The sequence below is a fragment of the Hipposideros armiger genome, unplaced genomic scaffold, assembly GCF_001890085.2.
Source record: "Hipposideros armiger isolate ML-2016 unplaced genomic scaffold, ASM189008v1 scaffold_630, whole genome shotgun sequence".
In the NCBI taxonomy this organism is placed as follows: Eukaryota; Metazoa; Chordata; class Mammalia; order Chiroptera; family Hipposideridae; genus Hipposideros; species Hipposideros armiger.
Window position 1 is genome coordinate 673,659 of NW_017731980.1, and position 25,456 is coordinate 699,114.

A 25,456-nucleotide genomic window follows, 5' to 3' on the forward strand; every position below is an offset into this window, starting at 1 on the left:
CAGGTGTACAGTGCAGTGATCTAGCCTCTACCCCATCCATGATGTGGTCCCCCTAGCAAGACATGTGACCATCTGACACACTACAAAATATTGACAACATTATTAACTATATTTCTTGAACTGTCTTCATATCCCTGTGGCAATATTGTAGTTATCTATGCTGTCTAATCCCTTCCCCTTCTCCCTCATCCACACCCCCTCCCAACTAGCAACCATCAGTTGTTCCTCTATATCTCTGAGCCCATTTCTGTTTACTTTGCTCATTCATTCAGTTGTTTAGATTCCACATATAAGTGAAATCATATGGTATTTGTCTTTCTCCGACTGACTTATTTCACTTAACATAATAGTCTCTAGGTTCATCCATATCGTCGCAAATGGTACGATTTCATTCTTTTTTTTATAGCGGAGTAATACTCCATTGTATAAATGTACCACAGTTTCTTAATCCAGTCATCTACTGATGGGCATTTCAGTTGTTTCCATGTCTTGGATATTGTGAATAGCACTGCAATAAACATAGGGGTGCATATATTTTTTCAAATTAGCATCTTGGGTTTCTTTGGATAGATACCCAAGAGTGGAATTGCTGGGTCATACGGTAGTTCCATTTCCAGTGTTTTGAGATACCTCCATTATGATTTCCATAATGGCTGTATCAATCTGCAGTCCCACCAACAGTGTAGCAGGGTTCCCTTTTCTCCACAGCCTCACCAGCACTTGTTGTTTATTGATTTATTGATGATAGCCATCCTGATCGGAGTGAAGTGGTATCTCATTGTGGTTTTTATTTGCATTTCTCTAATGATCAGTGAGGTTGAACATTTTTTCATATGCCTCTTGGCCATTTGTATGTCCTCTTTAGAGAAATGCCTCTAGTGATGAATTTCTTAAAGCAGTTTTGCAGCTTGTCTATTAATTCATACTACTTTTATAAATTTCTTTGATTCTTTTTAAAATAATTGTTTTTAATTTTTAAGTTAGAGTTGACATACAATATTATATTAATTCGGGTGTATAACATAGTGATTAGACGTTTATATAATTTACAAAGTGATGGCACTGATAAATCGTACCCATCTAACAGCATATGTAGTCATTAACAATATTATTTGATATATTCTCTATACTATACTTTACATACCCATGACTATATTGTAAGTACCAATTTGTACTTCTTAATCCCTTCCCCTTTTTCACCCATCCCCACATCCCCTCCCATCTGGAAACCCTCTAAACATTCTCTGTATCTATGAGTTTGTTTCTGTTTTGTCTGTTCGTTTATTTTCTTCTTTAGATTCCACATATAAGTGAAATCACATGGCATTTGTCTGACTTACTCCACTCAGTATAGTACTCTCTAGGTCCACCCATGTTGTTGCAAATGACAAGATTTCATTCTTTTTTTGTAGCTGAGTAATATTTCATTGTATATATACATATATATACATATATATATATATATATATTATATATATATATATATATATATATATATATATATATATATATATATATATATATATCCTCTTCATCCAATCATTTGTACATGGACACTTGGGTTGCTTCCATATCTTGGCTATTGTAAATAATGCTGCAGTGAACATATGTTTACATAATGTCTTTTTAATTGGTGTTTTGGGCTTCTTTGGGTAAATACCAAGAAGTGGAATTGCTGAGTCCTTCTTTACCTCTTATAGCCTTTGTGGGCAGAAGTATAACTACTCCAGCCTTTGTTTTTTGCTTCCGTTTTAATGAAGTATCTTTTTCCATCCATTTACTTCAGTCTGTGTGTTTTTCTTTCTGAATTGAGTCTCTTGTAAGCAGCATGTGTAAGGGTCTTGTTTTCTTACCTATTCAGTTACCATATGTCTTTTGATTGGAACACTTAAGCCATTTACATTTAAAGTAATTGTTCATAGATAATGTAGTTATTGATACTTTATTCATTTTTTTCTCCTTCCTCCTCTTCTTCTTCCTCTTCTTCCTCCTCTTCTTCTTCTCCTCCTCCTCCTCTTCCTCTTTCATCTTCTTCATTTCCCCTTCCCCCTTCTCCTTTTTCTCTTCTTCCCCTTCCCCTTCCCCTTCCTCTTCTTGTCCCTTTAACTTTTCTGATAATACTCTTTTGGTGGTGATGACCTCCTTTAGCTTTTTCTTGTCTGCAAAGCTCTTTATCTCTCCTTCAATTTTAAATGATAGCCTTGCTGGGTAGAGTAATCTTGGAGGTATGTCCTTGCTTTTCATCACTTAGAATATGTCCTGCCAGTCCCTTCTGGCCTGCAAAGTTTCTTTTGAGAAATCAGTTCACTGTCTTATGAGAGCTCCCTTGTAGGTAACTAACTGCATTTCTCTTGGTGCTTTTAAGATTCTCTCTTTGTCTTTAACCTTTGGTATTTTAATTGTGGTGTGTCTTGGTGTTGGCCTCTTTGGATTAATCTTGTTTGGAACTTTCTGAACTTCCTGGGCATGTATGTCTATTTTCTTCACCAGGTTAGGGAAGTTCTCTATCATTATTTCTTCTAATAAGTTTTCAGTTCCTTGCCCTCTCTTTTCCTTCTGTTACACCTGTGATGTGAATGTTAGTATGCTTGATATTGTCCTAGAGGCCTCTTGAATTATACTTTTTTTTTGGATTCTCTTTTGTTTTTGCTGTTCTGGTTGGGTGTTTTCTGCTACCTTATCTTCCAAATTGCTGATTCAGTCCTCTTCTTTATCTAATCTACTGTTTATTCCCTTCAATATATTTTTCATTTCAATTATTACCATGATTATATTCTTTTTTCTGACTAGTTCTTTTTTTTATGTTTTCTACCTCAATTTTTGTTTTCTATCTCTTATTTGAAGTTTTCACTGAGATCACTGAGCATCCTTATAACCAGTTTTTTCAACTCTGTATCTGGTAGGTTGCTTGTCTCTATTTTGTTTAGTTCTTTATCTGAAGCTGTGTTCTAATCTTTCGCTTGGGACATTTTTTTTGTCTCCTCAGTTTGGCTGCCTCCCTGTGTTTGCTTCTGTATATTATGTAGAGCTGCTATATCTCCTGATCTTGGTAGAGTGGCATTATGTGGTACGTGTCCTGTGGGGTCTGGTAGCACAGTCTCACTAGTCACCTGAGCCAGGTGTTCATGCGTGTCCCTTATTTGGGGTGTTTGTGCCCTCCTGTTTTTAAGCCTTGGTTGTTGTTTGCACATCAGTGGGAGGGATTGATCCTTGGGCTGATTGGTTGTGAGGACTGGCTGTGACTACAGTGGAAGAGCTGTTATGCAGGCACTAAGGTATGGAGCAGGATTCACTTTAGCATGGTTCTGGTGCCTGGGGAGTCTGCCTGTTGGGTGTGTCCTTTGTGGAGGTGATTTGATGGTAGTCAAGAGTGAACTGAACCTGGCCACTGGGTTAGTAGGTTCTGGGAGCTCTTGGTAAGGGCTCTAGTGCAGGCCAAGGTCTGCTGCTGCCTGTGCCTTGTCCGGGTCCTCTTGCTATGAGCTACAAAGTGATCTGCAGATGGTTACCACTTGTGTTGGGCTTGTAGGTGCCTAAGAGAAGCTTAGCTGTGAACCGAGGCTGGCTGCCACTAGTGCAGGGCTTGGGGCTGCTTAGCAAGAGGTGCAGAGCTTTCCAAGGCCACAGGCTGCTTTTTTGGGGTTTGTGAACCTTTGAGAGATTTTAGGAAAGGCTGCAGCATGAAGCAAGACAGGCCCTTTGTTTGGAAAAGCCACTGGAAGGGGCTTGGGTGGGCTGGCTCTCAAGTTGGGTGGAGCAGGGCCTCAGGGAATTCTTAGGGCGGGGCGAAGTGTTTTAGCCAAGTTGATGGAGACTCAAATATAGCACCTGCTTATGCATATAGGCTGGGTGTGGGGAGGGCTCAACAGAGGAACAGTGGATTCTGCCAGTATTTCTATCTGGGAGAAAGCTGCTCCTTCAGGCCTCTCCCTGCAGCCAGACAACTGAGTTCCTCCCCGTGTGTCCCTGACACCTTTTGAGGTGGTGCTCCAGTGCTGGGACTCAGAGTGAGTGAGTCCATTAGCGAGTAAGTTTATGCACAGGAACTTTAAGAGGAGTGCCTGGGACTGCAGCAGCCCTCCCTCTTACTCAGCCACAGTCTCCACTGGTTTTCACAGCCAGAAGTTATGGGGAATTCTCTTCCTGGCACTGGAACCCTGAGTTGGGGAGCCTGGTGTGGGGTAGGGACCCCTCATTACTCAGTGGGGCCATGCACATTTGAGGCATCCCTCGGGTGTTTTTGTTTTTTTTAGCTGAGCCATCCTGCTACCTATTGGCAGCTTAGCAGCTGCTCAGCTCAGGCCAGGACTCAAACCGCTGTTGCTCAGAGCTCACAATCTTGAGCGAGCTCTTAACTAACTGAGCCACTCAGCCAGCCCTCAGGCATCCCTCTTGATTTTTAACTGCCACACATGGATGTGGTATCTGCCCATTTTGCATCTCTGCCCCTCTTGCCAGTCTTAACATGTCTTTCTGTATATCTTTAATTATTGGACTTCTATTCAGCTAGACTTCAGACAGTTCTCAATGATGGTTGTTCTGTACATTAGTTGTAATTTTTTGCAGTCCTGGGAGGAGGCGGGTACAGCGTTTACCTACTCCATTATCTTGACTGGAATCCCCTGCAAGTCATAGTTTTACCTTCAGTATAATTTAGAAAAATTTAAGAAGTCTATTGTCTTAAAAATTATCTTAAAATAATGTTGCTCTGTAAATTATTTAGCAATTCTTCCCATTTCCTTTAACCCTACTTATATATGTTTGTATTGGAGATGTGGCTACTGCTCTTTTTCTTATACTGATTTTCTTATTATGTGGCTTAATAAGAAAATGTTTATCTGACTTCTTGAAGTTTGTTTGTTATCATCCTTAAGGAAAAAATTACAATGTGTGTGGGCTTTTCCAATGAATAGCTTGAGTTTACTTGTTTTCATTACATATTCATTCCTGCTAACTTATTCTATTTTATAGTATTTTCTATTATGTCTTTCCTTTTCATAATAACTTTGCTTTTTGGTGTACCCTGAAAATTTTTACTTATTGTAGAAAGATGTTCTTCTGAGTACTATGTAATACAGATAAATAAAAATAAAGTAATTATGAAAAGTTATATTGAAGTATAATTAAGGATCATGGAAATCAAAATCAGATTTTGAGAAGTTTATTATTTTGGTTTTGAATTATAGAAATCATGTATACTGCCTGTTTCTTGTGATTGTTGTTTTTGTTATCATTTGAACATTCCAATTTGTAGAACATTGTGTTAACTTCTAGCACATTATAATTAATTAGGTAGTTTTCTCAACACTTGAAATCTATCCATTCTTTCTTCTCTGCTTGCTTTTCTATAATTACTTCCCTGTCCTCTCCCAAAACATCCTTCTACCATCTTTAGGTTTAGTTTATGTATGTGAAATGTGAATACAGATGTAGGCCTTTATGTTATAGGGCATCATTCAGTGAAAAACTCTTCCAGAGAACCAGAGCAGCAAGATGTGCATGAAGGTATCCAGAGTTTGTGGAAGCCTTAATTATTAAGGGGCCAGGTACTGGTAACTGGATTAGGGAAATGTGTTAATAATCTTGAATAGATAAAAAAGATGTTTACTTTTACTTTGAGTATCACATCGTAAAACATTAAATATCAATGTACACAAATGCACAGCAAAATTTTATACAGGAGAAATACATAAAATATTTTTTATAAATAAATGGATTTCAACTTTTTCCTCCTTTGTGCTCCAATATGAGTCATACACATCAATGATCACAATGCTAGTGGATGTGGTCAGGTGAGAATTGAGAATTTACTGTTGTGAAGGTCATTTTAATTTGGCCACCACCTTCACCCCGTAGAATAATTCTGACATCACCCCTGCCCGTAGTACACACTGCTACATCCATTTTTTAAAGTCACTCTTTAAAAATGTATTGTTTCCTAATATGTAGTCTTAGATTTTTTTTTTACCTCAATTCTGTATTTCAGGAATCAGGACAATTTCAGTGTATGCCCATGCAAAGAAGAATAAAGGTGCCATTAATCTCGAAATTGTTTGGTGCAAAGCTACACTATTTTGCCTATGATGTGTGTCCTTTGCCTCTCACTGTGATTTCTCCTAGTGAGGCTCTACTAGATCAAGCTAGGGAGAAAACTGGGGTAATGAAATTGGTTTCTTTATGTTAACCATTTTACTGTAATTACCAACTTATATTTATTTCATTATGTATTTTAGTATTCAATATTTAGCTTTAGTTTGAAGTTCTTTTCTCCTGTATATTATTTATTTTTTTTACTTTTATTTTTTACTTTTTTTAGCTGAACCATCCTGCCACCTGTTGGCAGCTCAGCAGCAGCTCAGCTCGGGCTGGGAATCGAATTGTTGACCCTGTTGCTCAGAGCTCGCACTCTTGAGCAAACTTTTAACAAACTGAGCCACTCGTCTGATCCCTCTTGTATATTCTTTTGATAGTTGACATGTGAAGACTAAATTCTTGCTTCCTTTGTCATAGATTAAATGACCATACAGGCATGGATATATTTCTGGGTTCTCTATTCTATTCCATTGATCTATGTGTCTGTTTTTATGCCAATACCATGGTGTTTTGATTTATGTGGTGTAGTATAATTTGATATCACATAATGTTATACCTCCAGCTTTGTTCTTTCTCAGGATTGCCATAGCTATTCAGGGTCTTTTATGGTTCCATATAAATTTTAGGATCATTTATTCTTGATCTGTGAAAAATGCCTGTGGTATTTTGATAGGGATTGCATTGAATCTAAGATTGCTTTGGGTAGTATGGACCTTTTAACTATGCTAATTCTTCCTATCCATGAGCATAGTATATGTTTCCATTTATTTGTATCTGCTTTAATTTCTTCAGTGTCTTATAATTTTCTGAGTATAAGTCTCTTACTTCCTTGGTTAAATTTATTTCTAGGTTTTAAATTTTTTTTAATTAAATTTATTTGGGTGACATTGGTTAGTAAAATTATATAGGTTTTAATTGTACTTTTCTATATTACATCATGTATATATTGCATTCTGTGTTCACCAGCCAGAGTCTGTTCTCCTTGCATCACCATATATTTGATCCACTTTTTCCTCTTCTACCACCACCCACTTACCCCCGGTAACCAGTAAACTGTTGTCTGTGTCTATGAGTTTTTGTTTCTTTGTCTCGTTCCTTTGTTACTTTCAGTTTTACATCCCACATATGAGTGAAGTCATATGGTTCTTGGCTTTTTGTCTGATTTATTTCGCTTAGCACGATAATCTCAAGATCCATCCATGTTGTCACAAATGGCAGTATTTCATCTTTTCTTATGACTGAGTAATATTCCATTGTGTATATGCACCACATCTTCTCTATCCAATAATCTATCAAAGGACAAAGGACACTTTGATTTTTTTTCTATGTCTTGGCCACCATGAATAATGCTGCAGTGAACATCGAGGTACAGACTTCTTTATAGATAAATGTTTCCCGATTTCTTGAGTAGATACCCAGGAGAGGGATTGCTAGGTCATATGATAATTTTATTGTTAATTTTTTCAGGAGCCTCCATAGTGTTTTCCATAGTGGCTGTACCAATTTACATTCCCACCAGCCATGTATGAGGGTTCCTTATTACTTCTAACCTTTCCCACGCTTGCTATTACTTGTCTTGTTAATAATAGCCATTGTAACAGGTGTGAAGTGGTATCTCATTGTGGCTTTGTTTTTGTATTTGCCTAATCGCTAGTGAATTTCAGCTTTTTTTCATACATCTGCTGACCACTTGTATGTCTTCTTGGGAGAAGTGTCTGTTCCATACAAATCGGGTGATTTTTGTTGTTGTTCTGTTTCTTGAAAAAATGCCATTGTGATTTTGATGGGGCGGTGTGGGGGGGTTTGCCTTAAATCTGTATATTGCTTTGGATAATATGGCCATTTTAACTATGTTGATAATTCCAATCTATGAATTTGGAATATCTTTCCATTTCTTCTTGTTTTTTTCAATTTCTTTTAATAATGTCTCATACTTTTCAGTGTTTAGGTACTTCACATCCTTTGTTAAGTTTAAGACTAGGCACTTTATTTTATTTTATTTTATTGGTTGTGATTGCAGAAGGATTTTTTTATTTTTCTGAAATTTTATTGTTAGTATATAGGAATGCAATGGATTTTTGTACATTGATTTTGTGTCCTGCAATTCTACTGTATTTGTTTATTGTTTCTAAAACTTTTTGGTGGAGTTTTTAGGGTTTTCTATATAACGATAATGTCAACTGCAAAAAGTGACAATGTAATTTCTTCATTCCCAGTTTGGATGTCTTTTATTTCTTTCTCTTGCTTGATTGCTCTGGCTAGGACTTCTAATAGTACTATGTTGAATAACATTGGTGACTGAGGCATTCCTGTCTTGTTCCTGATTTTAGAGGAAAAGCTTTCTGTATTTAACCATTGAGTATGATATTAGCTGTGGATTTGTTGTATATTGCCTTTATTATGTTGAGGTACTTGTATACTCATTTTATTGTTTTAAAAATAAATGGATGTTGTATCTTGACAAATGCTTTTGCTGAATCTATTGATAAATCATGATTTTTATCTTTAATTTTGTTTGTGGTGTATCTCATTGATTGATAGGCACATGTTGAACGATCCTTGTGCTCATTGAATGAGCCACACTTGATCTTTATAATATATTGTTGTATTTGATTTACTAGTATTTTGTTTAGGATTTTTTGCACCTGTATTCATCAGAGGCATTGATCTGTAGTTGTTTTTTTTCCTAACCTGGTTATTCTAACCAGATTTTCGTATCAGGGTACTGTTGGTCTTATAAAATTATTTAGTAAATATTGCATCTCCTTAAATTTTTTTGGAATAATTTGAGAAGGACAGGTATTAAATCTTCGAATGTTGCATATAATTCACCAGTGAAGCCATGTGGTCCTGGACTTTTGCTTTTGTGGAGGTTTTGGATGATTGTTTGAATTTCCTTACTGTTGATCAGTCTATTTAGATTTTCCCATTCATTGTGATTCAGTCTAGGAAAGTTATATATTTCTAATAATTTGTTCATTTCTTCTAGGTTATTGAAATTGGTGTTATATAGGCCTTCATAGTATTCTTTTATAATCCTTTCTATTTCTGTGGTACCCGTGATAATTTCTCCTATTTCATTTCTGATTTTATTTGTGTCTTTTCTTTTTTTTTCCCTTCATGAGTCTAACCAAAACTTTGTCAATTTTATTAACCTTTTCAAAGAACCAGCTTTGTTGCATTAATTTTTTTCTATTGTCTTCTCTATTTCAGTTAGTTATGCTTTGATTTTTTTTGTTTCCTGTTACCTGTTGTATCCTGAAGTCTGTTTCATGATATATATGAGGTGTAATCACAAAATACTGTGAATATTTCAATAAATAGATAAAGTATTACAGTAAAAGACACATTGCCATTAATCCCCCTCAAAATACTCCCCTTAGCTTTGAATACACTTGACCCATCATTCTTTCCACTTTGTGAAGCACTTCTGGAAGTTTTCTTTCGTGAGTGTCTTTACTTCATCCTCCATCATGACAGTGCTTCATTTGACACATCAGTTCTGGTCTAGCAATTTTTGTCAAATAAAAACATTACGGTGTGTCCTCATTCACCTTATTCACCATATCTGGCAGTGTGCAAATTCTGGCTCTTTCCCTCAGTCAAAATGACCATGAAAGGTAAACGTTTTGAACTGATTCAGGACATTGAGGCAGCCACCACAGCGCAAGTAAAGATACTCACAAAAGAGGACTTCCAGAAGTGCTTCAGAAAGTGGCAAGAATGATGGAATAAGTGTGTTCGAAGCAAGGGGTAGTATTTTGAGGGGAATTAGTGGCAATGTGTTTTTTTCTTTAATAATTTTTTAATTTAAATATTCCCCATAATTTTTTATCACACCTTGTAAGTATGGCAATACTCACTTTCCTCTGGATGCCATTTGCTTGGAGTATCGTTTTCCACCCTTTAACTTTGAGTCTATATGTGTCCTTGTAGCTTAGATGTGTCTCTTTGAGGCAGTATATGGTTGGGTTTTGTTTATGATCCAATCTGCTACTCTGTGCTTCTTTATTGGTGAATGCAGTCCATTTACTTTCGGGGTGATTATTGATATATGAGCATTTTCTGTAGCCATTTTATCTTGTATTCTGGTAGCTCAGTGTCTCCATTGTTTCTCGGCCTTTTTGTTTCTCTGTTATTTTAGTGTGGTTGTAGTCTGTGATTTTTTCTTCTGTTCCCTCTTTTGTATGTTCTGTGTGTCAGTTCTGGATAATTTTTTGAGTGGTTTCCTTTAAGTTCATGTAAAAGAAAGGTTTATATGTACAATAGTACTTTTGTTTTCAGCATGCTTCTTATATCCATTCCCCTTTGCAAATTCAGACCTTTACTCTCTCCCCTTTTATGTTGTTGTCACAAATTATCCCTATTTCTGCCGTGAGTTGATTTCGAGGTGCAGTAGCAAATTCTCTTGCTTTATTCCTTTTTTATGTTTTTATGTTTTTACCCTTTATGTTATGTTTAAGTGTCCAGTGCCCTATTCTGTGTAGGGGTTGCCATTTCCTGCTTCTGTCTGTCAGTAATCTTGCTGATGGTTTTGTATCCCTTTGACCTTTTAATTTTTTTATTGGTTTCAGGTGTACAAAATAGTATAATAGTTATACTTTTCACCCCTCACAAAGTGACAACCTCCCTCCTCCAATCCACCACACCCTCACCCTCAATATCATACAATGTATTACAATTCCATCGACTCTACTCCCCACACTATACTCCGCATCCCGTGATTATATTGTGTTGTCAGAAAAGTCAAGATGTATTTTTTCTGTTTTTTGTTGCAAAAATGTGTCATGACTATTCCGCAACACAATAGTTACCAATTTGTGTTGTCTAATCCCTTCCCCTTCTCTCTCATCCCCACCCCCCTCCCATCTAGCAACCATCAGTTTTTACTCTATATCTCTGAGACTGTTTCTGTTTACTTTGCTCATTTATTCAGTTCTTTAGATTCTACATATAAGTGAGATCATATCGTATTTGTCTTTCTCTGACTGACTTATTTCACTTAGCATAATGTTCTCTAGGTCCATCCATATCATTGCAAATGCTAAGATTTCATTCTTCTTTATAGCTGAGTTAATACTCCATTGTATGAATGTACCACCGTTTCTTTTTTTTTTAAAGATTTTATTGGGGAATTAGGGGATGGGAACAGCACTGGGGAATTGTGAGAAGGGGAACAGACAAGTTGCTGTCCTTTTGTTTTTCAGTCTAGTTGTGGAGGACCTTGTTTTACTGGCCCAAGTTGGCACCATCATTGCGCTCTTCCCGGGCGAGGCACATCAGTCGCCTGTACCACAGTTTCTTAATCCAGTCATCTACCGATGGACATTTCGGCTGTTTCCAAGTGTTGGCTATTCTAAATAACACTGCAATAAGCATAGGGATGCATTTATGTTTTCAAATTAGCGTCTTGGGTTTCTCTGGATAGATACCCAAGAGTGGAATTGTTGGGTAATAAGGTAGTTCCATTTCCAGTTTTTTGAGACACCTCCATACTGATTTCCATAATGGGTGCACCAATCAGCAGTCCCACCAACAGTGCACCAGGGTTCGCTTTTCTCCACAGCCTCGCCAGCACTTGTTGTTTGTTAATTTATTGATGATAGCCATTCTGACCTGATTGAAGTGGTATCTCATTTTGGTTTTTATTTGCATTTCTCTAATGAATAGTGAGGGTTACCATTTTTTCATATGCCTGTTGGCCATCTGTATGTCCTTTATAGAGAAGTGTCTCTTCATATCCTCTGCCCATTTTTTAATTTGGTTGTTTGTTTTTTTGGTGTTGAGTTGCATGAGTATTTTATAAATTTTGGATATTAACCCGTTATCAGATATGTCATTGACAAATATTGTCTCCCATTCAGTAGACTTCCTTTTTTTTTATTGATGGTTTCCTTTGCTGTGAAAAGACTTAAGTTTGATGTAATCCCGTATGTTTATTTTTTCTTTTACTTCCTTGCCCAAGGGAATATATCAGTAAAAATATTGCTCAGGGTAATGTCTGCAAATTTACTCCTTATGTTTTCTTCTAGGAGTCTTATGTTTTCAGGTCCTACACTTAAGTCTTTAATCCATTTTGAATTTTTTCCTGTACATGGCATAAGGAGGTGGTCCAGTTTCATTTTTTTGCATGTGTTACTCCAGTTTTCCCTGCACCATTTATTAAATAGACTATCTTTACCCCAATGTACATTCTTGCTTTCGTTATCATAAATTAACTGACCTTATATGAATGGATTTAATTCTGCACTCTTTATTCCATTTCATTGATCTATTTGTCTGTTTTTATGCCAGTACTGTACTGTTTTGATTACTGTAGCCTTGTAGGATGATTTGATGTTGGGTAGCATGATACTACTGACTGAGTTCTTGTTTCTCAGGATTGCTATGACTATTCGAGGTCTTTTATGGTTCCATGTAAATTTTAGGATTATATTTTCTATTTCTGTGAAAAATGTCCTTGGTAGTTTGATAAGAATTGAATTGAATCTATATATTTATTGACTTAGGCAGTATGGACACTTTAACTATATTAATTCTTCCTATCCATGAGCATGGTATGTGTTTTCATTTATTTGTATCTTCTTTAAATTCTTTCTTTAGTGTCTTATAACTTTCTGAGTAGAGGTCTTTTACTTCCATGGTTAAATTTATTCCTAAGTATTTTATAGTTCTTGGAACTGTTTTCTTAATTCCTCCTTCTGATAGTTTATTATTGGTGTATACATATGCATCAGATTACTAAATATTCATTTTGTATTCTGCTACCTTACTGAATTTATTTATCAGTTATAACAGATTTTTGGTGGAGTCTTTAGGGTTCTCTATGTATAGTATCATGTCATCTGCATATAATGACAACTTTACTTCCGCTTTACCAATTTGGATGCCTTTTATTTCATTTTTTTTGTCTCATTGCTGTGGCTAGAGCTTCCAGAACTATGTTGAATAAAAGTGGAGAAAGTGGACAGCCTTGTCTTGTTCTGATCTTAAGGGAAATGGTTTTATCTTTTTCCTATTGAGTATAATGTTAGCTGTGGGTTTATCATATATGGCCTTTATTATGTTGAGATATGATCCCTCTGTTACCACTTTGCTAAGAGTTTTTATCATAAATGGCTGCCGGATATTATCAAATGCTTTTTCTGCATCTATTGCTGTGATCATATGATTTTTATTTTTTATATTGTTAATGTGATGTATTATGTTAATTGATTTGCAGATATTGAACTATCCTTGCATACCAGGGATGAATCATAGTGTATGATCTTGATGTATTGCTGAATTCTGTTTGCTAATTTTTGTTGAGGATTTTTGCATCTACGTTCATCAGCAATATTGGCCTGTAGTTTTCTTGTTTTATAATGTCTTTGTCTGATTTTGGGATCAGGGTGATAGTGGCCTCATAGAAAGAATTTGAGAGCCTTCTCTGCTTCTGGATTTTTTGGAATTGTTTGAGTAGAATAGGTCATAATTCTTTTTTGAATGTTTGGAAAAATTCACATGTGAAGCCGTCTGGTCCAGGGCTTTTGTTTGTTGGGAGCTTTTTGATTACTGATTCAATTTCCTTGGTAGTAATCAGTCCATTCAGATTTTTCATTTGATATTGAGTTAGCTTTGGAAGGTTGTATGCTTCTACAAAATTATCCATTTCTTCCAGATTCTCAAATTTGTTGGCATATAGTTAGTTGCTCATAGTATTTTCTTAAAATGTTTCATATTTCTGTGGTGTCTCTTATCTGTTCTCCTCTTTCATTCCTGATTTTAGTAATTTGTGTCCTCTTTTTTTTTCATGAGTCTGGCTAGAAGTTTGTTTATTTTGTTTATAAAAAAATAAAACCAGGTTTCTCAAAAAAACAGCTCTTGGTTTTATTGATCTTTTGTATTGTTTTTCTGGCCTCTAATTTGTTTATTTCCGCTCTGGTCTTTACTATCTCCTTCCTTATACTCTTTTTGGGCTTATTTTGCTGTTTATTTTCCAGTTTCCTGAGGTGTGAGGATAACATGTTGATTTGAGATGTTTCTTGTTTCTTTAGGTAGGCCTGCAGTGCCATGAGCTTCTCTCTTATGACTGCTTTCACTGCATCACTAAATTTTGGGTCTTTGTGTTTTCATTTTCGTTTGTCTCGAGATATCTTTTGATTTTTTGCTTGATCTCATTTTTTACCCATTCGCTATTTAATAACGTTATTCAGCCTCCATGAATTTGTGTTTTTTTCCAGTTTTTCTCTTGTAGTTGATTTCTGATATGATTTCAATTTTCTTAAATTTATTGAGACTTCTTTTGTGGCCTAACATGTGGTCTATCTTAGAAAATGTTCCACGTGCACTTGAAAAGAATGTATATTTTTTTACTTTGGCATGAAATGCTCTGAAAATATCAATTAAATACAGCTGGTCTAATGTGTCATTTAAGGTCACTGTTTTCATATTGATTTTCTGTCTGGAGGATCTGTCCCTTGCTGTCAGTGGTGTGTTGAATTCCCCTAATATGATAGTGTTACTGTTGATCTCTGTCTTTATGTCTGTCAATATCTGTTTTATATATTTAGGTGCTCCTATGTTAGGTGCATAGATGTTTACTAGGGTTATGTCCTCTTGTTCATCGATCCCTTTTTTATTATGTAGTGCTCTTCTTTGTTTTTTTTTATTATGTTCTTCAATTTAAAGTCTATTTTGTCTGATAGAAGTATTGCTCCTCCAGGTTTTTTCATATTTCCATTTGCATGAAATATTTTACTCCATCCCTTTACTTTTTTTTTTAAAGATTTTATTGGGGAATTGGGGGAGGGGAAAAGCATTGGGGAATCAGGGAAGGGGAACAGACAAGTTGCTGTCCTTTTGTTCTTCAGTCTAGTTGTGGAGGACGTCGCTTCACTGGCCCATGTTGGTGTTATCATTGTGCTCTTCCCGGGTGAGGCAGATCGGTCACCGGTCACTGGACGGCCACTCACAGCAGCTCTTGGCAGCTCACACCAGCTGCCAGCTGCTCACGTAGCTTATGGGAGCCCACTGCAGCCTCAATGCAGCCTACACCTTCACTGGCGACTCATGCCAGCCCCGCTCCAGGTCAAGTGGTTGTTCACCATCTTAGCTGTAGAGGGCGCCACATCACTGGCCCTAATGCAGGATCCGAACCAGGGGCCCAGCTGCTCAGAGCTGGCATCCTAAGCCAACACTTAACCAATGCGCTACTCGGCCGGCCCTCCATCCCTTTAGTTTCAGCCTGTATATGTCTTTTGAGCTGAGATGAGTCTCTTGTATACAGCATATGCAAGAGTCTAGTTTTCTTATCCATTCAGCCACCCTATATCTTTTGTTTGGAGCATATAATCCATATACATTTAATGTGATTATTGATAGGTGCATTGTTATTGCCATTGTGTTACTTGTGTTTCTGGTGTTCATTCATTAGATTGTTTTTCTCTTTCTTCTAGGTAAAGAAGCACTTTTAACATTTCCTGTAATTGTGGCATGGTGGTAATGAATTCCTTTAGCTTATTCTTTTCTGGGAAGCTCTTGATCTCTTCTTCAATTTTAAATGATAATCTTGCTGGATAAAGCAATCTAGGTTGTAGGCCTTTGTTTTTCATCACTTTGAATACTTCCTGCCACTCCCTCTGGCCTGCAAGTTTTCTGTAGAAAAGTCAGCTGATATTCTTATGGGGGTACACTTGTAAGTAACTTGCTGCCTGTCTTTTGCTGCTTTTAGGATTCTGTCTTTGTCTTTAACCCTTGCCATTTTCACTATAATCTGTCTCGGTGTGGGACTGTTTGAGTTCATCTTGGTTTGAACTATCTGCACTTCCTGGGCTTGTATGTCAATTTCCTTCACCAGGTTAGGGAAGTTTTCAGTCATATTACTTCAAATATGTTCTCAATCCCCTGTTTACTCTCTTCTCCTTCTGTTATTCTTTTATTTGAAAGATTTTATTGGGGAGTTGGGGGGACGGGAACAGCGTTGGGGAATCAGGGAAACAGAACAGATAGGTAGACAAATTGCTGTTTTGTTCTTCAGTCTAGTTGTGGAGGACATCACTTCACTGGCCCATGTTGGTATTATCATTGTGCTCTTCCTGAATGAGGCAGATGGGTCGCCGGTCATTGGTCGGCTGCTCACAGCTGCTCCCGGCAGCTCACACCGGCTGCTGGCTGCTCATTCTGGCTGCCAGCCACTCATGTAGCTCCCGGCAGCCCACTGCAGCCCTGCTGCAGCCTACACTGTCACTGGCGACTCATGGCAGCCCAGCTCCAGGTCGAGCTGTTGTTCACCATCTTAGCTCTAGAGGGCAATTGTCACTGGCCCTCAGTGGGGGATCTGAACTGCAGCCCTGCTGCTCAGAGCTGGCGCTCCCAATCGAGCTCTTAACCAGCTGAGCCACTCGGCCGACCCCCTTCTGATATTCTTATGATGAGCATGTTGTTGTGCTTGATGTTATCGTCCAGCTCTCTTAAAGTATTTTCAATGTTTTTTATTCTTTTTTCTTTTTGTTGTTCTGCTTGGGTGATCTCTGCTATCTTGTCTTCTGGCCGTTGATTCAATTCTCTGCTTCATTCAATCTGCTGCTAATTCCTTGGAGTGTATTTTTTATTTCAGTAATTGTATTCTTTAGTTCTAACTGGTTATTTTTCATGATTTCTCCATCCTTCTTCACATTCTCACTAATTTCCTTAAACATTTAAATCATCAAGTGTTCTCAACTTTGCCTCTAATAGGTTGGTTGCCTCTATTTCATCTAATTCCACTGATTCTAGAGGTTTCTTCTGTTCTTTTATTTGAGATGTGTTTCTTTGTTTCCCCATTCTGGCTGACTCTTTGTGCTTGCTACGATGCATTATGTAGGTCCCCTGGGTCTCTCAGCTTTTGCTGGGTGGGCTTACGTGGTATGTGCCCTTTATATTTGAATTGCTCAGTCTCCCTATGCTCCTGTGTGTGTGTTTACCAGAGGTGTCCCGTGTGTTGTGTGTCTTCTGTTGAAGTTGAGCTATGAGTGCTTTTGGCTTGTCAGTAGGTGGGATTGACTCCCAGGCTGACTAGCTGTGAGGATTGCCTATGTCCACAGTTTGTAAGCTGCTTTGTGAGGGTTGACCACTCAGATGAGGCTTGGCCTATATGGGCTCTTGTGTCAGTAGAGAGTTCCATTTGGGTGTGACCCTTGTAGTTCAAACCTGGTAATGCCCTAGTGTGGTCTAGAGTTGGCTTGTGGGTGTGATGATTCTTGTGCCTCTTTGGCTGGGCCCTGGTGCAGAGCGATTTTAGAACAAAACGGATCAACAAGCACAACAACAACAGCCACCAAAAGAAATCAGTTACTCTCACATGTAAAAACAACAGACAACCCACACTCAAGCGTGCACATAAATATCAAAAATACAAAACAATGAAAGGAACACGACAAACAAAATAGTAACATCAAAAGAAAAATAATTGCAGAAAAATGTATAGAAGGAGGAAAAGTAGAGCAGGGAAAAGAAAAAAGAAAAGGGAGAGAAAAAAATATATACTTTTTTTTCTCTCCCCTCTCTCTATGTCTCTCTCTATATATGTCTACACACATAAATATATATATATGTATATATATATATATATATATATTGGGTTGTTGGAAAAGTCATGGCACATTTTTGCATCGAAAAACAGGAAAAATACGTCATGACTTTTCTTACAACCCTATGTGTGTGTGTGTGTGTGTGTGTGTCTGTATATCAAAAGCTAAAAATGATAATAAAGTAGAAAAACAAAAACAACCCAAAACACTAAACAAAACACACAAAAAATAACCAAAAAAAAACAGTGCCAGTCTTGACTAAAGTCCACCAAGCTGTCTCCAGGTTGTCCTCTGCTGTACAAAAACTCCTCTGCATCTTGTGGAGGCAGAGCCGGCCACTTGGCACCCAGAGTGACCCTGGCAATGCAGTTCTAGATGAGTGGGGCTATGGGGTGTGATTGGCAGTTTTTACAAAGTCAGTGCCGCTTCTGCTCTCGCCTACCCAGATGCTTATGCTGAGAGCACCACAGCCAGAAGACTCCTGGGTCTTAGGGCACTCTTTGCACCAGGGGCTGTGAAGGGTGTGAGATTTCTGAGCTGCTAAAGGCCCAGCGCTGCCTCTGCTGTGTCCAGCTGTGACTCAGCGCTGAAGTTGCCCTGCCTGGAGCCAAGCCGCGCAGGAAAGTTGGGTTCAGGGTAGGCAGTCCCATAATCCTTTCAGCCTTTTCCCTAGCTGAGTTTTCCCATTTCCTGGGGGTTTGCAGTACCTCTGTAATCTGACACTACTCCTTTGTTCATTGACCAGTTTAAGATTCTGGAAGGGCGGGGGTAGGATTGCTGAGGGAGTGTGGAAGTGGGGTCCTGGTTATGGAGTTGCTTTTTGCTTTCTCTCTGAGAGAGCCCAGCCTCAATTTTGAGCTGAGGCTTCTGCCTCAGACGCTGGGTGGCACCTTGCTCTCTGCCGAACTCTCAGCAGAACTGCGGGGCATAGGGAGGGAGCCCATCGCCTTGCTGCTGTAACAATTTCCAACTTGCTTCCTGGGGCCCCGCGTCTCCGCAGCCACGGATGTGGGCTGCGTCTCTGCACGCCTCCCTTCCCTCTTCCCCCACTCGCTGGGTTTGCCCATCTTCAAGTAATCGTCCTGCGAGTCTCTTAGCTGTCCTATTTGATGAGCAGAGGTTCCTCTGAGGAGTTATAGCTGTTCAATTTGTGGTAATTTTTAGGGGAGACCTCAGGGAGCCCACCTTACTGCTACCATTACTATGACGTCACCTCCCAATTCACCTTTTGTCTTTTTGTTTCAGGTCAGATAGCCTCCTTCAGCATTTCCTGTAATGCTGGCCTTGTGATAGAAAATTCCCTCAGCTTCTGTATGTCTGGGAAGGTCTTTATTCCTCTTTCATATCTAAAGGATAACTTTGCAGGATATATTTTTGTGTTGGTAATTTCTCTCTTTCAGTAGTTTGAATATTTGATTCCACTCCATCCTGGTTTAAGAATTTCTGCTGAATATTCTGATCATAATCTAATGGTCTTTCCTTCCTTGGAGAAAGCCTCCTAGTATTGATGTAATTAGGTATTATGTTTGCTTCTTGGATTTGAGGATCCTGTTCTTTTCATAGTTTCGTGACGTTTTCATCGACTGTTTGAATACTCTCCATGCCCTTCTCCCTCTCTTCTCCTTCTGGTATAATAACCATTGTTATATTGCTGTTTTTGATGGAGTTAGATAGTTCTTATAGAGTTATTTCATTTCTTTTAACTCTCAAGTCTCTCTTCTTCCATCTGTATCATTTCCAGATTTCTATCTTTGATATCACTAATTCTTTCCTCCATCTGGTCAATTCTATTTCCTCGCCTGGCTATTTCATTCTTCATCTCTTTTATTGAGTTCCTCAGCTCCAGAATTTCTATTTGCTACTTTTTAGGTATTTCAATATCTTTCGTAAAATAATCATTTTGTTCATTGATTTTTATTTCTGAATTCATTAATCTGCCTGAGTTTTCTTGCGTCTTGTTGAGTTTTTTCAGTACTGGAATCTTGAATCCTCCATCTTGTAAGTCACGTATTTCCATGTCTTTAAGGTTTCGGGGTTTTTAAAGATTTTTCACTTTTCTTTCTTGAGCTGCCTTGTTTCCTTGTGTATTCAGGGCAATGAATGAATTTTTGTTTTTTTCCTGGGCATCTGCAGAAGTGGTATGCAGCTGGTTGATTTGAAGAGGTCTTTCTTTTGCTTTTCGGTAGGTGGCCGTGGAGCATTTTATTTTCTCTCCTGTGCTGTTCCAACTTCTCCTTGGTGGGATATTTCCTGGGAAAGTGGGCTTCTCTTCTGTGACCAGTTTGCCTTTGTCTCAGGGTAGCACACCCATGGGAGGATGTGGTGGGCAATGGGTTCCCGAGCCTCTGAAATCCGGTGCTACCCCTTCAACCAGATGCAGAGGTGTGCATCACAGCAGCCCTTTGTGCCCCTGCTGTGATCAACCGGTAAAGGAGGGGGCAGAATGGGCTGGGAGGCAGCAGTCACTCCTGTGGCCCTGCTCTCTTTGAAGCCCTGGCCTCTGCCAGACCACAGCTGCCTCACCCATAGAGTTTCTTCTCTGTCACCAGAATTAGCTGCACTATGTGTCTGTCACTTAGGAAGTGTCTCCATCTTTCAGGGCTGTAGATATTCTGCTGTTAAGCTCGACACTGCTACTGTTTTTGTTTGGTTTTGCTTTTCTTTCTGGTGCCTGCTGCTAGCTGTGGGAGGGTACGATGGAGGGAGCTCTGAGAAGGTGTTGATTGGCAGCCTGGATTTGTGGCTTTGTTTTCTGCCTAGCAATGAGGGCTGTTACACCACAGTTATCAGAGCCCTTCTGCATTGGGACTTTGCCCTCAGGTTTCTGCCCCATCACTGGGTTCAGCTGTATCATATTCTGATTCCCTCAGGTAGGATTGTTGGGGCCACAGAAAGTGCTCCTGCAACTCACTCTTCCCCTTTCCCAGGACTGCAGTGAGCTCTGGTCTGTGTCCAATGACCCCTGTCTCTGCACTTCTGCCTGCCCTCCTACCATGTGCGCCCCAGTTCACCCACCTTTAAGATGTTTCGATTCGCAGAACTCTCAGACATGTTTGTGTGCTGCGTCAGCAATCCTTTGTTGAAATGTAGCTGTTGTTCAATTTGTTGTAACTTCTAGGGGAGATATCAAGGAGCACCTTTTACATCACCATGTTTCTGACATCTGGTATTTTATATTTTTGATGCAATTATTAATGGGATTTTTTCTTAATTTACCTTTCCAATAGTTCATTATTGGTGTATAAAATGCAACCAATTTCTGAATATTAATATTGTCTCCTGCTACTTTACTAAATTCACTTATCATTTCTAATAGTTTTTTGGTGGAATCTTTGGGGTTCACTATCTGCAGTATCATGTCATCTGCAAATAATGACAGTTTTACTTCTTTCCAATTTGGATGTGTATTATTTTTTTTTGTATGATTGCTGTGGCTATATTCTTTCAATACTATGTTGAATAAAATTGGTGAAAGTGGACATCCTTGTCTTGTTCCTGACCTTAAGGGAGAATGCTTTTAAGCTTTTCTCCATTGAGTATGATGTTAGCTGTGGATTTGTTATGTATGGCCTTTATTATGTTTAGATATGTCCTGAGAGATTTTATTATAAATGGGTGTTGGATTTTGTCAAATGACTTTTTCTGCATCTATTAATATGATCATGATTTGTAATTTTTACTTCGTTTATGTGGTATATCTTTTTTTTAAGATTTTGTTGGGGAATTGGGGAAGTGGAACAGCCAAGTTGTTGTCCTTCAGTCTTAGTTGGGGAGGGCGCAGCTAGCTCAGCTCCAAGTCCAGTTGCCATCCGACCGCCTATCAGCAGCTCACAGCCATTCATCTCAAGATGCCATGTTCAATCTTACTTGTGGGTGGGCGTAGCCCACCATCCCATGCGGGAGTTGAACCGGAAACCTTTTTTAATAAATGCACCTTGACTGTGGTGTATGATCTTTTTAATGTATTGCTGAATTCAGTTTGCTAATATTTTGTTGAGGATTTTTGCATATGTTCATCAGGGATATCAGCCTATAATTTATTTTTTGTAATGTCTGTGTCTAGTTTTGGAATTAGGATAATGGTGGTGGCCAATCTTATGGGATTTAAAAAAAAATAATTGAACTTTCATATTGGCTTTGCATTTAGAATTAATGTTTATTATTTTGCTTTTGGCAAAATGATTATTATATCTATATAACCCTATAATTTGCATTGGTGGGAAAACTAAATCAGTCAGATAGGTACCTAAACAATCTGCATCTCTTTAAATTCTGTCTCAGCAAAAGTTAGGTATGCACAGGGCAATAGCATGGCCAGAAGATTTCCAAGCCTCAGGAAAGGATTTATGAAAGAATATACATGGAAGAGTATGTGAGGTTTATTTCATTATAATAGCCAGTGTGCTCATGGGCATCTATCTGATCTAAATAACATTTAAACATGTTTTCTTGTAAAGATCCTCATGGACCAGATGTAGTTTTTTATGGAGATCTTTGTATTATGTGTAATACACTATTCTCTTTAATATGCTTTGGAATTAATGTGTTAATTTACTTCTAGGATTTTTTTTTTTAGCTGAGCCATCCTGCCAACAGGTCTGTTGGCATACTTCTAGGATTTTTAATCATTCAACTTGAAACAAACCAAAACAAACTGTGGAACGCAGACAGAAGTATAAAAATATCTTAGTTCTTATATTTAGTAGTCTGCCATGATGTAGTAACCACTTGAGCTAAAGCCGACCCAATATTTAATATTTTATATTGAGACTTGATCCTCTGACAGTGATCTTCCTATATATGGGCTTTAAGTGAATAATTGATGTTGATTTAATATAACTACATAAATCATATTGATTTAATATAACTACATAATTGATCTCTTTTAGTGCTCATACCTTTATTTTGTCTTGATGGTAGAATCATTTATTCATTAATTCAGCAAGCATTTATTTTATTACTATTACTGCCAGGAATACTTTGTTTCTTTATCATTGATTGTATTTATTCTCTATAGTTGCCTTTTCGATTTCTTTTCAACTGGGTTTTACTAAATTCTTCTCTATGAATACATGGTCTAAGACCACGTATTTTAATTGTAGAGAACTAGAAAATTTATATTTATTTTTTTGTTGGATATAGGGGTACACGCGGAAAGAATTAGCATTTGTTGAATGCTTGTTATATGTTTACTTTTCTGAATTCTTTAAATGTATTTTCTCATTTAATCCTCAGAATAACTATGAAGTTGTTATTGTTGTTATCCCTATTTTATGAAAAGACTGAGACTCAGAAATTATCATAACTTATCAAGGTCATACAGCTAGTAAAGGGTACAGTGAGGATTCAAACCCATTTGTTTGGCCCCAGACCCCCAAGTCTGAACTTGGTTCCAAGAACACTGCTTTTTTCAGTTCCACACATCCCACTGATGCTTTTTCCTAGATACCTCACAGACGAAACTGAACTTACTTTTCCCCAAACCTATTTTTTCTCCTCTATAGGTACCTGAGTGAATATAACACTATGTAGTCACTCAAGTGAGCAGCTTTGGAATCATCAGACATTCCTCTCTCTTATGCATTCCCCCATCCAGTCAGTCACAGATAATTATAGCTTCCTAACATTACTTGCATCTGTTTCAACCTCTTTTCTATTGCAATTGTGTTAGTTTAGACTCTATCTTTTCCCAGCGGACTACTGCAACAGTCCCCAGACATTTCCTTTCTTCACTTTTACTTACCTTTCAATCTGTATTCTGCACTGATGTAAGAGTGATTGGTCTAGGACACAAGTCTGACTATGCAACTCCCATTTATTATCTTCTAGTGGTTCTTTCTGACTTTTAGGGTAAAGCTTAAAATGTTTGGCTTAACCCATAAGATTGAAGAGAGCTTCTGCCTACCTTTAGAGCCTCATCTCATGAACTCTTCCACTGGCACCTTTTGCTGCTAGGAACAATACTCCTTCCTCTATTGCAGCATGGTTTCACACCTCTGTGTTTTGTATCCTGGTCTCTATGCTGGGACTGCCTTCTTCCCATTTTCACGTAGGCTTTCAGAATTCAGTTCAAGCACAAGATGACTTTTCATTCCCATGGCTAGAAACATTCATCTATCTCAAATTTTATTTAACTGGATTTATCCCACTGTTCCCTTTTGAATACTGATTCTGTTATCTTACATATCTCCTTAATGTTTCTGTTCTTAGCTTCCATTTCATTTCCTGTCATTCCTATCTTAAGCTTCCTCCCCAGATTCCTCTGGGGACTGTCTTCAGAAAGCCCCAACTGCATCAACCTCAAAACTGTGATATCCAATCCTGGACTTTTTTTTCACAGGATATTACTTCAACTCATTTTCAAAATAATCACCCAATTCCTTATTTAAATCAAAAAGTGCTTTAATTATTCCTGATTGTAAGAGTAGTATAGCTTTATTGTTGAAAAATTGGAAAATTTAGGGGCTGGCCAGGTGGCACAATTGGTTAGATTGCAAGCTCTGAGCAGCAGGGTCTGCGGTTCGATTCCCCCATGGGCCAGTGAGCTGCACCAGAGATGAGATGCCGCTGAGCTCAGCTGGTGAGAACGCTTGCTCTTAACAAGGTTGCTGGTTTGACTCCCGCATGGGATGGTGGGCTGCGCCCTCCCTAGCCCCACAACTAGATTGAAAACGGCGACTGAACTTGGAGCTGAGCTGTGCCCTCCACAACCAAGACTGAAGGACAACAACTTGACTTGGAGCTGATGCGTCCTGGAAAAACACAATGTTCCCGTCCCCAATTCCCCAACACTGTTCCCTTCCCCAATTCCCCAATAAAATCTTTTAAAAAATTGGCAAACTTAAACACAAGAAGAAAATAAGCAAATAAACATCACCCATTATTCTACTCCCCAGAAATGACAAGTCATAGTATTTTGGTAATTTTCTCTTTAGATCTTTTATTCTATATGTGTGCATGAACGTTTGCATGTGCATGTGTATACGTGTGTGTGTATACATATATACATATACATACATACATATATTGCCTGTTGCCTATTCAACACTTTCACTTGGATGTACGGTAGCCCACCCCCACCCCACTTATTGCGGTTTCACTTTCTGCAGTTTCAGTTATCCACAGTTACCAACAGTGTGAAAATTGTCAGAAATAAGTGATTCATGAATGTTAAATTGTTTGCTGTTCTGAGGAGCATGATGAAATATTGAGCTGCCTCCTTCCATCCTGCCTAGGATGTGAATTATTTCTTTGTCCAGTGTATCCATGCTGTATATGCTACCTGCTCATTAGTCATGTAGTAGCTGTCTCTGTTGTCAAATCAGGTATTATGTCATTACAGTGTTTGGGTTTAAGTAACCCTGATTTTACTTAATAATTCCCCCAAAGTGCAAGAGTAGTAATGCTGGCAATTTGGATATGCCAAAGAAAAACTATGAAGTGTTTCCTTTAAGTGAAAAAAGTTTGTATGTAAAGGAAAACATAGTCTAGATTCGGTTCAGTACTATCTGCTGTTCCAGGCTTCCACTGTGGGTCTTGGAATGTATATCCCATGGATAAGGGGGGACTACTGTATAATAGGCATATGAAACTTAACTTTCTCAAACCACACTCTTAATCTCCCTCCTTGTATCTCTAAACATGTTCATCCTGCACTTTTTCCCATTTCAGAAAATGTCAACTTCAACCTTCTAGTTGCTCAGCTCAGAATCTATCACGTCCCGCGTGACAAAGTCTGGGGGGCTTGAGGAGGGGCGGCGAAGGGTTAAGAAATCACAAGATTCAAAAGTAGAGTTTCTGCGCACCAGGGGTCT

At 38.3% G+C, this 25,456-nt stretch overlaps 1 protein-coding gene across 1 annotated transcript in view; it reads left to right on the forward strand.

Moving 5' to 3' along the window:
- LRCH2 (leucine rich repeats and calponin homology domain containing 2) overlaps window positions 1-25,456 on the forward strand; it is a 184,287-nt gene that overhangs the window by 107,020 nt on the left and 51,811 nt on the right. The window contains 4 exon segments of the mRNA XM_019625475.1: window positions 3,673-3,685; window positions 4,286-4,343; window positions 18,773-18,795; window positions 22,239-22,315. Coding sequence (XP_019481020.1) covers window positions 3,673-3,685; window positions 4,286-4,343; window positions 18,773-18,795; window positions 22,239-22,315 — 171 coding nt within the window.